This window comes from Mustela nigripes, chromosome 14 (assembly GCF_022355385.1).
Source record: "Mustela nigripes isolate SB6536 chromosome 14, MUSNIG.SB6536, whole genome shotgun sequence".
Lineage (NCBI taxonomy): Eukaryota > Metazoa > Chordata > Mammalia > Carnivora > Mustelidae > Mustela > Mustela nigripes.
In genome coordinates, this window is record NC_081570.1 from 43,997,676 (window position 1) to 44,014,403 (window position 16,728).

Here is a 16,728-nt window from a genome sequence, read left to right on the forward strand (position 1 = left end):
GGTTATGACCCAAGTATACAATGTCACTAACGTGGTGTCAGCATTTGGTAGGTGGTCAGCCAATGCTAACTTTATATTGGGTTGTAATCTTTAACAAGCTGGTTTATCCAAAAGCTTAAAAATATGTCCATTGTCAGCATAAGAATGATATACCCCTGGTAATCTGCATTGTGCCTTGAGCAAGTGGTCCTCCAACCCCACACACCCAATCCTTTCCATGCATGCCATAATCCCACCTATATCACAAGCCAGCTTGAAGCCGCCTTGGTGGATCCTCCCTGTTGGTCCACTGAGGAAACCTGGGGCACTCAGAGGCAAGCTCTGCCCACAGTCTGCCCTGTTTCTGGGCTCTTGGTGAACGCTGTTTCTCTGTGTGGGCTATCTCTGTGTTCAGCACCAGGCACAAAGGACACAATCTTATAATGACAATGTTTACAACACACATGCCCTGTGTCCCCAGCACAGCACCTGTGTGAGCAGAATTCTCAAGTGGCTCTCATGACCTTTGCACAGTGGTTCTACGGCCAGGGGGATTGGGAGATGTGATTAAGATTACTAATCAGGGGGCGCCTGTGTGGCTCAGTTGGTTAAGCGTCTGCTTTTGGCTTAAGTTATTATCTCAGGGTCCCTGGATTGAGCCCCGTGTTGGGCTCCCTACTCAGCAGGATTCTGCTCCTCCCTCTCCCTCTGCCTCTCCCCCTGCTAGTTCTCTCTCTCTCTCTCAAGTAAATAAATAAAATCTTTAAAAAAGATTACTAATCAGGGACCTTAAGACAGAGATGGGTGAGCCTTACCTAATCACAGGAGATCTTCAAAAGATGGTTTTCTTCCCTAAAGCAGACAAGGCAGTCAAAGATTTTCAAAGTGTGAGGCAAATTTGGCTTGAGGGAGGTTCTCCGCTGCTGAGATGGAGGGAGCCCAGGGCAGGAATGGACCCAGGGCAGGAGGGACTCGTGGGAGCAGAGAGCAGTCCCTGGCTGCCATCAGAGACAAAAGGGGGCCTTGGTCTTCAGTCACCAGGAACAAGATTCTGTCAACAACCTGAATGAGCTTGGAAGCAAGATTTTCACCGAGAGCCCCAGATAAGAGCCCAGCTCCTCCCACACCTTGACTTGACTTTGGCCTTGTAGAGCCCTAAGCAGAAAATCCAGTTGAACCCACCAGGATTCCTGACCTGAGGTACTCTGAGATAACAAATAGGTATTATTTTAAATTGCTAAGTTAGTGGTAATTTGTTATGCAGCTATAGAAAACAAATATAGGGGCGCCAAGGTGGTGCAGTCTCTAAGCGTCTGCCTTTGGCTCAGGTCATGATTCCATCCCAGGATGGAGCCCCGCATTGGGCTCTCTGCTCGGCGGGTAGCCTGCTTCTCCCTCTCTCACTCCCCCTGCTTGTGTTCTTGCTTTCACTGTCTCTCTCTCTGTCAAATAAATAAATAAATTTTTTAAAATTTTTTTAAATGGCTCTGGGCATAGGGAGTCTATGCCTGGGTTCTTGTTTCTCTTCCGATTTGCTGTGTGACTTCAGGAAACCCACTCTCTTTTTCTGGGCCTATAAAATAGAGATGAAAGCAGATCAATGGTTTTCAAACATTTTCTCTACCCATCCCTCACCTCCAGGGTTTTTCCCTCAAAGAAGAACTAACTCAGAACCCTAGTAACAAAACCTTACTCTGACTGGCTGGGAGTGGGTCCAGGGTCACTGCCTTCTCGCCTCTTTCTGCTCTTTATGTAAGAGAGAGAGAGAGATGAGAGAGGAGAGATGCTCTGGTGAGTTTGCTTTAGAAGTTACACATTAAAATTGCAGAGACTTTTCTAAGGCACAGAGAAGAAAGCTGTCTTTCTAGCATCTCAGGTTTATTCTCCCTCATATTCCTTTATATTATAAATTCACATTTATTTCTTTCTCCTTCTCCCTATGGGACATTGTCTGAAAACCTCTGAATGAAGTAGTCTCCAAAGCCTAACTTAGATAGTCTCAAACAGGGTTCCTTAATCTTGGCACTCGACAGCTGTCCCTTGTTGTGGGGGTGTTGTGGGCTGCTTATCCTCATCTCTGGCCACTACACATGGGATGCCAGCAGCGTCCCTCTGCCCACCATGGTGCTGAAATCAGAAATACCTCCATATGTTGTCAAATGTCCTCTGAGGAATAAGTGTGGGCAAAATTGCCCTGGGATCAAAAAACTGATCTAAGCCCCCTCTTTCACGAAGCCGAACCTCAGAATCCTGTTTGGCATTAAGGAATGTGCTCAGAGGTTGTTCTTTAAAGATATTCTTAATCCTTGGCCTTGGTTGGCCATGGCTACCTTGCTGGCAGAGTCTGGGATGTCCCCATTCTCCATGAGTCTTCCCTCCCAGTGGAAATGCACCGTGCTCCTAGGCAGCCAACAGAACCCACCACTGCACAGCCCATGCTGTTCATGGCATCCATTCACACTGGGCTTATGGTACGATGGCACGGGGCTGGGAGTATGGAGAGGGACATGAGATGCCCATACTTGCCCACAAGATGCTGTCCATAGCTCAGCTGGATATGTCAGCAAATAATAAAATGCAGCGAGATATGGAAATATATCCATGACAGATTGTGTTAAATAAAAATAAAGCCTATTAGAAGGATATGCAATGCATGATCCGATTTTTGTAAAATGTGTCCATTTGGAAAAGAGTTATGTCACAATGTTATAATGCCTGGTTATCTCTAGGTGATGATCTTGGACAAGGATGCTGGACTTCTGTCCCAGAAGCAGGAGGTGGAGGAAGGAGGCAGGATGCTCTTCCAAGAAGATGGTGGATTCTCTCATTGCTTCTTTATTTATAGATAATAAGAAGAATCATCGCCAATATTACTAATATTTACTATGAGCCAAGCACCGTTGCCAAGCACATTATATAATAACTCCTTTAATCCCCGTAATACCCCTAAGAAGCCTGTCTGATTCCAGTGGGCGGACCTATGCAGATGATGCCTCCTTCAGGGGAGTGTTTTTCTTCATCTACAGGGCTGGACCCTGTTCTATTTCTGTGAAGGGGGATATTCTGATTTCTTTCAACCGATCGATATATTCTAAACTCCCTACAATATCCAGCTACTTCTTTTTATTGGAAAAGAGGAAGGGAAAGCACGTGGTTTTATTGGTGTGGGTGTGCTCAAGGCCAGGGCGGATGGGTCTATAAAGTCCGGTGGGAGCTTGGGAGAGGGACTAGACAGATCTGCTTTGAGGTACTGAGGAAGAGTCATCCAGAGAAGGTGACCTGTGACCTGCATCTTAAGGGAAGAGTGTGAGCTCACCAGGTGTAGCCAAGGCATGGCGCTGTGCTTGCAACACCCTGGATCATGAATTCAGGAGTGTGGTCTGAGGGGAGCACAAGAAATGAAGCTGGGAGGTGGGTACTTAGCAGCTGGGGTCGTTATTCTGAGGACGATGGGGAGCACTGAAAGTCGTAGGTGGGTGAGGGGCTGGGCGGGGTGCTAGTCTGGAAGTTCAGGCTGGTGCTGCACGAAGGGCAGATGATCTGGGGGCAGAGAAGCCAGGTGGTGGCTGCAGTCCTGGTTGGAACTGAGGAGGGGACAGTATGGCCAAAATAGAAAATGCCTACGGGTCTAGAAGATTCAGACCCCTTGTGGGTTTCGGCACCTCCTCCCCACACCCCTCCCCCCATTTACTAGTTGTGTAACACTGGGCAGGGCACTCTCATTCAGCCTCTATGACTGAGCTGAGGGGACAGCTAACTGGGAAAGGCAGATGGTTGGTGACAGGTAATAAGTGGGTATAAGTGGTAACTCCCTTCTCCACCCCCTTCACACAGAAGCTGGCGACCCATTTTCTCCTCTGAGTCCCCCAGCTGGTGCCAGGGAAATTGTGAGGTTGCTTCTTTGGGAAGGGTCTATAAGCGTACCAAGCCTGTCTGACCATGGTACCCTAGCAGACACCCTAGCAGACCCTGGGGGCTGGGACCAGAACTGCTGGGACCAGTGGGGAAAGAGGAAGACAGAGGCAGAATGGGGCCAGATCCCTGGGTTCCAATCCATATCCCGTACCAGCCCCCTCTGGTCCTGAGCCAAGCCACATCTGGTCCATCCCCTCAGGGAGGTCACCATCAGCTAGGGGAGAGTCACAAATAGAGCCCTGTTGCCACACAAGAGTGCATGGAGGCCAGCTTCTTGTGAGTAAGGTCTTAACTAAACCTTGTAGCCACCCTGGGAAGCAGGTGCCATGCTCCCCACTTCAGAGGTGAAGGGATAGCAGCTTCAAGAGAAGGCTGTGGCCTGGGTGTTCCCGCCTGGGGGTGGCAGAGTCGGAGACAGAAGCCACAACCTGTCCAACTCCAGGGTGTGGGTGTCTGGGTCAGGCCAGGGGACTCAGGTTTAAGCGGGGACAGGAGTGTGCCCAGGCAGGGATCTCTACCTCACCAACCTGTGGCTTACTGCTAGGCCTACTGGCAGGGGCGGGGCGGGGCGGGGCAGGGCAGGGCACCCCTATAGGTGTGAGTCAGCCTGGAATTTCACAGCCTCCAGCTTCCCCCTCTTCTCTTGCCTCCCTGGAGCAAGTCCACGAGGACACCAAGAGGGCTGCTGGTGGCCTCTGGTCCCCGAGGGCTTGCCCCCACCTCCAGATAGAGAACAGCAAAGCAGAAGGTGGTCCTGGTTTGAGGTCTGCCTGGTTTCTGTCTCAGCTCAGAGATTCTGAACTCTGTGTTTATGCAGGCTTCTCTGGGCCTCAGTTTCCCCGAGACGCACACAGCCAGGATGAAAAAGACCCCACCAGTCAGAGGAGGTTGTGCTCAGAGAGGGTTAATGCTCTTGGATGGCAAGTTGCCTCGGAGACAAGGAGTTTAGGAATTGGGGGCCTGGGTCCTGCCACCGACCTGCTCTCTGACTCTGAGGCAGTGTTTCCCATCTCTGAGCTTTAGATCTCAACGAGGTGGCTCTGACCTTCTTTGTTCCTGGGCAGGGAGGACAATTGGTCCCCAGCAGCTTTGTGGGGAATCCTTAGCTGTGGCAGAGGGGAATCTGGCCCAGTTCCCTGGCTTGTTGGAGCAGCGGGAAAAGACAGAAACAAAACCTAGACCCCAGCTTGTCCAGGAATGGGCTCCTTTTGACCTACATGGATTTTGTGAAGGTTTAACCAGCCTGTGATTTTGTCTGGCTTTGCACATGTTGTTCCTTCATCCCGGATGCTATATCCTGTTCCCCGCGTTCTGGGACAGCTCAGATGTCCTCCCACAGAAGACTTTGCAAACGCATGCAGGGCTCACCCTACCTTCAGACTCCTAAATCACCTGTCTCTCAGACTGCCTTTAGCCTAGCACTTAATGGTGCTCAGAAGACCCCTGAGTCGGAACCATGAGCCCTCCTTTGACACAGGAGAAAGAAGGCTCAGAGAGGTTAGGTCACACAGCAGTGGGAAGCCCTGCTCCCAAGCTCCACCCTCTGCCCCTCTCCGGACTGGAGCCAAGACTTCGGGTAGGCGTTGGGGGAAGCTCTTACATGCCAACCATTATTTCTCAGAATGCCTTCCTGCTCAGGATATGAGGTCCTGGAGATAGGGCCTGCTCTCAAGACTGAGTGCTCTGAGAAGCAAAAGCCAGTTACTTCCAGGAAATATACAGTAAGTCCTCTTTGGGCCTCAGTTTCCCTTCCTGTGAAATGGGAGCGAGGAGGTATGGCTCAGCACTCCTAGGGGCCTCTCGGACCCAGTCCTTCTCGGCTCCCAAGCCTGCCCCAGTGGCGTAGCCGTAGCCGGGAGGGATTGGGGTGGGGACGGCCGGAGGACAGCCTGCTCGGCTCCAGACGGTTGCAGCTCGGGGCCTGGACACCCTAACCCCGCCCTCCGCGCTCGCGAGGTAGCTTTAAGATCCGGCGGAGCCCGCGGCGCGGCACCTGGAGCCCCGACCCCAATCATCCGGGAGTCTCCGCCCTGACCGACAGTGCTCGAGGACCGGGATCGGGGAAGAGGTGGGGCGGGCGGCGCCCCCGCCCAGGAACGGAAGCCCGAGCGCGAGCGCAGGGGTCGCGGGCGGGCGGCCGCGCGGGGGTAGAGTGCGAAGCCCCACGGCGCCCCCCCCCCCCCCTGCTCCGAGCGCCCCACCAGCTCGCAGAGCTCCTGCGAGGGTCACACAGCCCCCCCGGCGAGCGCGTAGGGTGCGGCTGGCGGGACACCTCTCTGCGCCGCCTGGAGGGCGGCGGGAGCGAACGGGACACCCGGCACCTGCGGGTCGGAGGCATTTGGACACCCCTGGACGAGACCGAGAGCCGGACTTGGGAGCTTTTGGGGAAGAGGGAGAGCCAGGTTAGGAGACCGCCTCTAGGGCCGCACCCTAACGCGGGGCGCCTCCTGCAGACCCGAGGGATAGCAGTCCTGGGGATCGTGTCGCCCTCGGTCCCTGTGCCTGGACCACACCTGACTACCTGCCTCCGGATGGCTTCCTCTGAGGTGGGTGTAAGCTTACTTCTCTCCCTCCTTCCAGAGCATCAAGGCTCCTCCTAACGCCGCGCCTGCCTGTCTCTTCACCTTGACTACAGTGACTTGCCGGTGCAGAATGGACACCCAGGTCTCATCCTGTGTGCTAACTCGCTGGGTGGCCTTGGCCATGGCAGTCAGGGCCTCAGTTTACCCGGCAGTTGATTGGGGATGGTTCAGACTACTTCCTGTTGAGATGGTTTAGTTCTTACAGGAAAGTGTCAGGTGGAGTTCTCCTGTGGGTTACACAGTGTGATGGGCCCATTTTACAGAGGGAGCCAGGGGAGGCGTGGAGAAGCTAGGTAAGTTGCCCAGTGTCAGAGCCAGGGTCCATTCTTTTCCAGCTCTGTGTCACCATGCTTCACTTACAGCTTGTCATCCTGCCATCTCATCTTTACAACTTACTTTCCCCTGCCAGGCAGAATTTGAGCTCAGTGATGCTGAGCAGCTTGCTCAAGGTCACCGAGCTTGGCCATGGTTTGAGGGAGTGACAAGTCTGGTGCAGGGAAGGGCCTCCTCTGGCTGGTGGGAGGTGGGGCTGGTAACAGCACATAGGCTTCTCGGAGGAGGTGGCTGGTGTCTGGACTGGGTCTTGAAGGGGGAGCTGTGAAATGAGGGCCCTGGATCAGGACCAAGGTCTCCCCAGGACAAGGCCCCCAGGGCCTCAGGACTGGGTTCAAATTTGGCACTGACCTCAGGCAATCTGTCACTGCTGAAGCTCCGTAATGCTGTTATGGTGATTAAGTCGGGGCCACCTGTAAAGTGCCATGTGGGATGCAGCCCGTGTCAATACCCAGTACACGTCAGCTGCTGCCATTGTCACATATGCAGGTCAAGGGAGACATGGGAAGGAAAACCCCACCTGCAGACCACCTTCATCTCGAGGGGCAGGATTAATGATGATTCACATTCCCCTCTGCGGTTTTCTCTCTTTCTCACAATGAGCAACCACTGCTTTTATAGAAGGTCAAAGCACCTTAAGTTACCTTCTGTGGAACAGAGTTCTTTAAGTGTCGAGAAATACAGCAGTTTCTGGCTTGGGGCCGGGTCCTTCACCTTTCTGGGCTAGGTCTCCTCATTTGTAAAATGGGAATTTCTTTTCCTGCCCTGACCACCCACCTCAGGTGTGGGGAGAGTGAAGAGATGCCACTGTATACCGGCGAGGGCTTACTGACTGTTAGCGGCTTGCTGTGAGTTTCGGAATTGTTTTTCCAAGCTGATTTCTGCAGCTTTTCCTCTTGACAGCCTCTCCTAGCTGTCTAACTTCAGAGAGGGAGAAATCAGGTTCTTTTGCTGTTCCCCTCACAAATGCCTTGAGCTGGAGACAGGAGACACTTGCTCCATACACACATTTACAGGAAGAGAACAGCAGGAAATTTATGGATGACATTTTTCTAGATGCTTCTGGTGGTCTGGGGGCTCAGAAAGATTCAGGAAAATGCCTAGAGCACCCCTGTTACATGTATACATTCTCTTTTTCTCTCACAAGTCCACACATGTATGGGTTTTTAAAAAAAATTATGTATTTATTTGACAGAGAGAGAGAGAGATCACAAGTAGGCAGAGAGGCAGGCAGAGAGAGAGGGGGAAGCAGTCTCCCCGCTGAGCAGAGAGCCTGATGTGGGGCTCAATCCCAGGCCCCTGAGATCATGACCCAAGCTGAAGGCAGAGGCTTAACCCACTGAGCCACCCAGGTGCCCCCACACATGTTTTTAAACACAATTGGGAACATGCCCTTTTGAAGTCTAAAGCTTTACCTACTAGATCTTTTTTTTTTTTCTAAGATTTATTTATTTATTTTAGAGAGAGAGGGAGAGAATGTGATTGGGGGAAGGGATAGAGGGAGAAGGACAGAGAATCTCAAGCAGACTCCCCGTTGAGGGCAGAGTCCAATGCGGGCTTGATCCCAGGATCCCGGGATCCTGACCTGAGCCAAAATTAAGAGCCAGCCTCTTAACCAACTGAGCCACCCAGGTGCCCCTTCACCTACTAGATCTTGAACATTTTACTATGGCCCTTGGCTCCCCCAGGAGCACACCCTTGAATGGCGGCACAGTAGGGTACCATTTGGGTTCAGCACGCTTGGCTGGGTGAGCCCCCATTTGGAAGGCGTTCCTGATCACTAAAGTCTAGGGTCTGTGAGTTCCCCAGCCTTCCACTTCACTGACTCAGATTTTGTAAGAGGAGGTGTTGTCTCATTAACTTCTTTTAAAGAACCTGCCCTTTATAAGGGAAAGAAAACAAGCCCAGGGCAGTTGGTAGGTTCAAAGCCAGGCCTCCACTCCTTGGCTGGATGCGGGAGCCACTGGATCCCTGGGCTCCCTCCCTCCTCTTAGCTGGTGGTGGCGGTGGGGGGGGGGGGCTTTTCCTATAGCAGGGGTTTACCCAGTAACACTTTCCCTCACTTGAGGGAATTTCTTCAACAAATGTGTATTGAACAGCTACTATGTGCTAGGCGTGGGGGGGATATAGCAGTGAGTGGGGCCAGCGTGGATCCTGTCTTCAGGGTGCTCACTGTCTGGTGGGGAGCACAAGCAAAGGAGAAGTTAAACAGAGGCAGGGAGGTGCTGTGAGCCAAGAAGGCCAAGGGACTTGGCGTTTAAATGGAGGCTTCCGGGGTGAGTGCCAAGCCCAGCCTTGAGGGGAGATAATGGCAGGTTACCAGACAGAGAGAACAGCATGTGCAATGGCCTAGAGGTTGGCTTTGGGGACAACATGGATATGGGTTTAGTCCCTTCTTGTCTTTGGTAGGATCTGGGGCCAGATTTCCCTCCAGTGTTTGTTTTCCCTGTGCATTTTTTCTTTCCCTGATGGAGATGACCCACCATGCATAATTTGGTATTCTAAGCTGAGAAAAGGAAGATATATACATCACCCCCCTGCCCCTGTAGTTGTTAAACATTGGTGCTGAGTTTGTTTTCTCAAATGGGTTATTAATATTCCATCCAGGGGGGGATGACACGCTTTACTCACCCTGTCCTTGTGGTTGGACATTTAGGCTTTCTCCATATTAGGACCATTATAAATAAGGCCAGGGTGGACATCTTTTTTGCACAAAGGGGCCACCTGTTGTGGATGTCAAATTGGAGCTTCTCGTGCCCTCCTTCACACCTGCTCCTTTACCCGCCCTGGGTCTGTGCTTTCCTCTGCCAGGGGAAGGGAGGGAAGTATCAACCTCTCTTGGGATTGTGACTGGGAGAAGGGATCCAACAAGTGTGCCTGCTCGTCCCTCCCAGCCTGTAGCTGATGGGTTGGCAGGTGTTGGGGACTGGGGGTGGGGGGAGTCACACCTACCAGGCTGATGGGGCCTTATGAGGTCTGGGAGTGGGTGCCCAGAGTGAACAGAGACACACTTACTGAGCTCCTGCTGGGTCCCAGGCATGGTGGTTGGAACTTAGGACACATTCTCAGTGGCCTCTGGAACAGCCCTGCCAAGTTGGAAGTATCATCTCCATATTACAGATGAGGAAAACAGAGGCACAGAGGAGTCAAATGAACTGTCCATGGTTACACAGTGATCTCAGACAAATGGGGGAGGACAGAGAGCAGGGTCTTCAGTTCCCCTGCAGGCCTTTCTGATGGCCCATTTTCTCCTCCCCGCCCTTGTCTGTGTTCAGACGTGTGACGCCAGCCGAGTGGCCTCTGCGTTACGTTATGGCATGACGGTCAGCGGCATGGTGCTTCTGGTAGCTGGGACACTCTGTTTTGCTTGGTGGAGTGAAGGAGATGCAGGTGCTCAGCCTGGCCAGCCGGCCCCACCCACTGGGCACCCTGTGCCTGAGGCCCCCAGTCCCCTGCTCAGGTCAGTCAGCTTCTTCTGCTGTGGCACAGGGGGCCTGCTACTACTCTTCGGCCTGCTGTGGTCCATCAAGGCCAGCACCCAGGGGCCTCCCCGCTGGGACCCGTATCACCTCTCCAGAGACCTGTACTACCTCACTGTGGAGCCCTCGGAGAAGGAGAGCTACAGGTCAGCAGGGCAGGGTGGAAGTGATGGGTGGGGTGTGGGGTGGATAAGGCACTGTCACGCCATTGGATATTTGTGTAGCACATTCTCATGGGGTTTCTCCTCTGGACCAGGCCTGGCCTATGTTTGGAGGCTGATCAGCACCATCTTGGAGGCTTTAAAGCCCTTTGACAGACTTCGACAAACAAAGGTAGTTAGAGCTATCAGAGAGGGGCAGACATGGTCCTATGGAGACATGGAGAAATCCAGGAAGGCTTCCTGGAGAAGGCGGCAATTGAACTCAGCATGTTCTGGGGCTGAGTAACATAGGGGTTAGGAGCCCAGACACAGGAGTCAAACCTACTGGGGTCTTCTGGTTCTGTCACTAACTAGCAAGTAGGAAAGTAGATGGTCCAACCCTACTGAGCCTCTGCTTACTCATCTGAGGTAAGAGAGAATAGCACAATAATAGCGTACACCTGTATTCACCATGTGTCCGATTCTATTCTAAGTGTTTTGCATATATTTGCTCATTTTATATTTATAGCAGTTCTTTGAAGTGGGTCCTGTACTCCACTTACAGATGAGAACTCTGAAGCACGAACTACTTGCCCAAGGATACCCACCTAGGGCGTGGCACAGTTAGGACATGAACCCAGGGCCTGTGCTCTCACTGCTCCCTAGCTTAGGGGACATGCAGGTGTAGAACTTTGCCCAGTGCCTGGTGCACAGTAGATGCACAGGAAATGTAACTTTCCTCAAGTGGATAAGGTAGAGCGAGGTTATTTAGGCAGGCAGAAGAGCCTGTGCAAAAGCTCGGGGGCAGGATGGGGGTGGAGACAAAAATCTTGCATTAAGACCATCTTTCTCAACCTTTTTAAAATTATGACTCCCTCTAAGGAGTCTTTTTAGGCATTATTTTTTCATCCCACACCTCCTCCATGAAATGTTCATGCCACAGATACATTGTTTGCTCTAGATCTGTATTATACACGTAAACAGAGTATCACCAGAACCTGTTTTTTGCCCTGCAGTGAATGCAGTCTTTACGTGTGCACTTGTCACCTCTTTATCTATTCAGTGTATGGGCTGTGCCTACATCTCCAGGCCTGCACGCAATTCTAGTTCTGTTGGCCTGCAATGTAAAAATCAGTTACCAGTTACAGAAGAAGAAGGTGCAGGATATCTGGCCAGCAAGTGGCCTAGCCTGCTAGCTGCAAAGCTAGCATTCTCCCCCCGCACCCCGACCCAGCCTGTAAGCCCTGGGTTTTGGAGTGTTAGTGGCTAAGCCAGACACAAATAAGCTGGCCAGGGGCCTGGACACCCTTCTCCCCTTCTGGAGAGGGGAAAATGTATTCTGAGTTAAAGAATGTAACAAATTCTTCCTGCTACTGTCCTGTGACTCCCTGAGGTCAGAGACAATAGAGCATTCAACCAGGGGCCCCTTGGTACAATGGTCTGGCCTTGGTTTGACCCAACTGTTAAAGGGAAGGGCACGGCCTTGGGGACTCTCCAGCCAATCCCCTCACTTCTCTGCTGAATAGCCTGGGTCCTAGAGAGACTGAGGACCCACCTGGTCACAACGAGTTAGTGGTTGACTGGAAGCAGGCCAGCCCTTGGCGTGCTCGGCTACAGCCTGTCGTTCCTCACCCAGTTTGGCCTGACCGCCTGGGGAGGGTGTTGTCTGTACACACAAGCATGTTGACTCAACAGGGTCGGGGCCATCGTGTGTGTGTGTGTGTGTGTGTGTGTGTGTGTGTGTGTGTGTGTGTTGGGGCCAGCTGGCCTTCATTCCCAGCAGGGCCAGGGAGATGCCCACCCAGGAGGGTGCTCGTGACCCATCAGGTTTGGAACCAGGATGACTGGTTCGGGGGGTGGGAAGGCTGCTCTTGTGAACGACTATCTGTCTTGTCCCTAAAGCTGACATCGCCCGGTCCTGCTGCTCTGCGAGGCCAGCCTCTACCCCCCCCACTGGGAGGGTACTCTACTGGTGGCAGGACAGGAGGTCTCCGGGGACCCCCACCCTCAGGGAACCCTGCAGGAAAAAGCCTGGGTCTCTTCAGACAGGAAGGTTTCAGCGTCTGTACTTTCGTCGTAAGCAGTGTGTCCTTGAGCATGTTACTTGGACTCTCTGAGCTGTGTCCAATCCTTTGTCTGTCATCAGGCCATGACAGAACTTTCCCCTGTGATGGCTGAGAGGATTGGAAGAGGTGAGAAGTCGGGAGGTGTAGACCCTGCAAGGTTCACGCACACTTGAGCTCTGCTGCTGGGCTGACTGGGCCCTGTAGTTTCCTGGGCACTCCAGCGCCCAATCACTGATTTGAGCCTCAAACAGTGGGAAAGTAAAGGCGGGGATTAGGCCCATTTTACAGATGATACAGCTAAGGTGTGGACAGATTAGGGCTTGGGATGGTAAGAAGGGTGATAAGTGCCGTTGCTTGAGCTTTGCAGTTAGATGGGGCTGGGGCTTTGCTGCTTAGTTGATGTGTGACCTTTACTTAACTGTACAATGGCTGAAAGCCATGCCCCCAGGCTTGTCACAGACATGACATAGATGAGGGAGCTTACACTTCAGGCAAACGGTAGGTCACCCTTGTGCCTTTCCCTTTCCATACTGCGGTTACCAGACTCAGCGGAAGGGTGGGAAAGGCAGTGCGGGACCCAGGTCTCCTGCCCCCACTGGGCTCCAGGAGTGAGGCAGGCCCCAGCCCCTTGCTGTGTCTGGGGACCCTAGTGTCAGGCCCACGATGCAGAATATTCCATGAATGGAGCCTCCATCCAGAAGTGTGTGTGATATGACCGCCCCACGTGGGATCTTGTGGTGCCTGAGTTCCCGGCCTCTGGACCATGGGTATGGGACTTGGGGCTGGCTGGGCCCAGACGGTTACTAAGGCAACAGCAGGTGCATGACGGCCACTCCATGTCTGCCCTGTAAGCAAACTTCCTGCTGTGGGCTGAGCTTACCTGGCCTCTGTGCCCTGCCCTGCTAGCTGTCGCCTGCCCGGCTGATCCCAGGCATACCCCAAATCTGTCTCAGGTCTCCATGGCTTGGAGAAACAGGGCAGGGAGAGGCAGGGGTGTGGCTGGGAGGGGAGCAGGGCAGAGGACATAGGGCTCTGGAAGCTGTATGACCCACAATTTTCTGAGTGTTGTCAGAGCTTTTTCCATTTTCCCCCACCCTGAATCTATAAAATGGGAATTGTCATCCCCATTTTACAGATGAGAAGAAAGAGGCTCAGAGAGGCCACATGAACATGCCTGGGTCATACAACAACAGACAACAACAGAATGTAGCTTGCTTGCCTCCAGAAGCAATATTCTTTGCCTGCCCTCACGTGCAAAGGATGCTGGGAGCTCAGAGGAGAGTTTTCTCAGCTGCAGGGCTCCCAGGCTGTCTTCCAAAAGAGGAGGGTCTGTGAGAGAAGTGTGCAGTAGCACTAGACAGGGAGCCCAGGTTTGGCTCCCGGCTGGTGCCCTCCATCAGGCTGGCACACAGGCTGGGGGGTCAACCCTAGGCTCTCCACCGGCCTCTTCCATGACCCTGTTTGTGACTGGAGCAGCAAACCTGTCTCTCTAGTGGATCACTCTGAGGGCTGTGGTTGGCTCGGGCTGAGAAGACACGTCCAGAAAAGGGCCATGGCCCCGGCAGATGGGGAGTGCTCCCGTGAGGGGCAGCAGCCAGTGCCCAGCACACCCCCCAACCTCTTCTGACCCCCAGGGCCAGCTCCATCCGGTCTGTGCAGGCAGACTCCCTGGTATGGCTTGAACTGCTTCCCCATCCACTCTAGACGGATGAGCTCTGGCAAGTGACAGCCTTTCCGAGCCCGGGTAGCACTTAAGGTGCGGGAGATCTGTGATAAGTTTTGTTCCCCACACCCCTTCCTCACAGAGGCTTTTGAGATTTTGTTGTCAGCTCCCATTTATGGAGCGTATGCTAAGTGCCCCTTCCCCTAGATTATCTCAATTAATCTTCATATAGTCCTATGACATATGTGCCGTTATTGTCCTCATTTTATAGATGGGGAAACTGAGGCTCAGATTAATGGAGTTACTGACCCCATGATCTTCCACCAAGAATGGGACAGAGCAGAGAGTTGAACTAGCCAGTGCCCAGACTCATAAATTGGTGTGGGAAGCGACATTCGGGATCACCTGGTCAGCTCCTGTATCCTTCAGCGTCATCCCCAAAGCATAAACAGACCAGACCTGGGATCAGCGACACTCCCACCCACCAGGGTCCTGGGAGGGGAGGAAGCAATAATTCCCCAGAGGTGACCCACCAGGGTTCAGAGAGGACTGAGGGCCAACTTCATTCCCCTCAGCTTTGTGGCTAGGATACAGGTAACCTGTTTTTGGAATCTAGCTCTCAAGAAGCCTCACAGGATCTGGTCTCTGCCTTAAGTCCCTCTAGAGTAGGTAGTTCATTCGTTGGAGGCAGGGCAGGTCACAGGAAAGCCAGGCTGTTTACAGATAGATGTGGTTCACCTGATAGATAGTGAGCTCTCTGCCTCTGGAGGTATGCAAGCAGAGGCAGTCACTTGGCGGACTTACCACATGAGGCTTCAAGCATCCATTCGGGCAGGAGAACTGATGTCTCCCATCCTGCCTTGAGCATCCACAACTCCTGATCTTGTAAGGGATATAACAATAAGCTAGAAGTCTTTCTGTCTATGAACCATCACTCTGTCTTTCAACAAACATCCCCAGACCCCTACCCTGAGCCTCTGGATGCTCAAAGTCAATCCTTGCCCTGAGGGACGACCTTGGGCCCCTGATGGGGGCAGTGACAGAGGGCCACAGTGCTGTGGGAACCCAGAGCAGGAAGTGAGAGCTGGGGGGGGGGCAGTCAAGAAGCTTAGCTTAGCAGAGGAGTCTGTCTCACAGGACAAGTGGGGACTGGCTAGCAGAGAGCAGAAGGACTTCCCCTGCAGAGAGAACTGAGGAGGAGCAAGGAGCGTGTGTGGGCAGGGAGGACAGAATGGGAGGGCTGAGGCTGGCAGGGCTGGCTCACGCCATGCTCCAGGAGTGTCGCCGGGGTGCTGGGGGGCCCACACAGGGTTTGGACCACGGCATGAGGTCCTCCCCAGCCCCAGCCTTCCTTGCTCTTTCTCTCTTGCCCCTGCTAGAGCCACTCTTCTTTTGTCCCGTAGGCTCCCAGTGGTGGCTGCCATCCCCACTTACGAGGAGGCCATGTGCTGCCCACTCGCCGAGGGGCCCCCGACACCACCCGTGGACCCCATGCAGGAAAGCCTGAAGGACAGTGCCTCTTGGGATGCCCTGCTCGGGACCCAGCACGCCCCGCAGCCGCCCAACTACGAAAGCATCACTGGTGCCGTGCACGACATCTCTGGAGGGACAGCTCCTGGCACGGGGGGCTCCTGCCCAGGCCCGGCTCAGACTGCGGGCGGGGGAGGGTAAAGGCTCCCAGCAGACCTCAGAGCTGGGGTGATGAGCTTCCGGTGTGCAGTGCAGGGCCTGGTACACACGAGGCACGCAACAAATGATTGCTGTTGAATGCTCTTGTATTTACCTGTCGCTGTGTAACAAACCGCTTAAATAAATCCGTCTTACTATCTCTCGTGATGCCAGGGGTTGCCTGGGCCCGGCTGGGTGGTTCTTCTGTAGTCCAATTGGACGTTAGCCCTGGCTCAACTGGGGAACTTTGTGGTCCAGATGGGTAAAGGGGGGCCCAGAGGGAGGGGCAGAATTGCCCAAGGTCACACATGGAGTTTATGATCAGGAGAAGGTGGGCTCTGAATTCAGGTCTCCTGGGCATGGGTTCTACCCCATACTGGTTGAGTGACCTTGAACAAACAAGTGGCTTTGCCTCTCTGCCTTGCTTTCCTTTAGTGTAAAATGGGAATCGGGAGACACAAAGGCCAAGGTCCTACCCGAGGAGCTGAGTTGTGAGGAATACACGAGGTGATAGCAGCTGGCATTGGGAGCTCACAGTGACCCCGCAGGCGCAGTATTAATGCTTCAGAGAATAAATGCACATCTTAGCCCAGGGGCAGGTGTCTATGAGTACCCAGAGATGTCAGATATTGTTAGTAACCTCCCTCCAACCAGTGCAAATTTGGGCTCTGCTCCCATACCTCTTGTGACAGGGAGCTCATTACCTAGACTTACTTTCCAGATGTAGTAGAAATGTCTGTTCTCTCAGCTACATTCTGCATCCCCCATTTCTACCTCACCCCATTTACAGATGAGAAAGCCAGCTCAGGGAGGTTAAGTAACCTTCCCAGGGTCACACAGCAAGGAGTTTCAAAGTCCTGAGACTCAGTCAGCTGGATAAGGGCAGCATTCCCTGAGGGCGGA

At 53.2% G+C, this 16,728-nt stretch overlaps 1 protein-coding gene across 3 annotated transcripts; it reads left to right on the plus strand.

Moving 5' to 3' along the window:
• Nucleotides 1–5,486: 5,486 nt before the first annotated feature.
• Nucleotides 5,487–15,985, plus strand: TMEM61 (transmembrane protein 61). Of its 3 annotated transcripts, none has more exons than XM_059376655.1 (4): nucleotides 5,487–5,615; nucleotides 6,348–6,440; nucleotides 10,085–10,434; nucleotides 15,561–15,985. In XM_059376655.1, exons 1-4 carry the CDS (start codon nucleotides 5,517–5,519, stop codon nucleotides 15,826–15,828), a joined length of 810 nt encoding a protein of 269 aa, XP_059232638.1. In that variant the 5' UTR covers nucleotides 5,487–5,516; the 3' UTR covers nucleotides 15,829–15,985. The 3 variants fall into 3 exon arrangements, with proteins under 3 accessions (XP_059232638.1, XP_059232639.1, XP_059232640.1); XM_059376657.1 differs by lacking the exon at nucleotides 5,487–5,615 and adding an exon at nucleotides 5,644–5,962; XM_059376656.1 differs by lacking the exon at nucleotides 6,348–6,440.
• The last annotated feature ends 743 nt before the right edge of the window (nucleotides 15,986–16,728 follow it).

Excerpts from the sequence above, each read along its gene's own strand:
- TMEM61 (XM_059376655.1), top strand. The coding sequence starts at position 5,517 with ATGCCTTCCTGCTCAGGATATGAGGTCCTGGAGATAGGGCCTGCTCTC. Across the intron at positions 5,616-6,347 it reads TTACTTCCAGGAAATATACA|ACCCGAGGGATAGCAGTCCT; the intron begins GTAAGTCCTCTT and ends CGCCTCCTGCAG. Across the intron at positions 10,435-15,560 it reads TCGGAGAAGGAGAGCTACAG|GCTCCCAGTGGTGGCTGCCA; the intron begins GTCAGCAGGGCA and ends TTTGTCCCGTAG.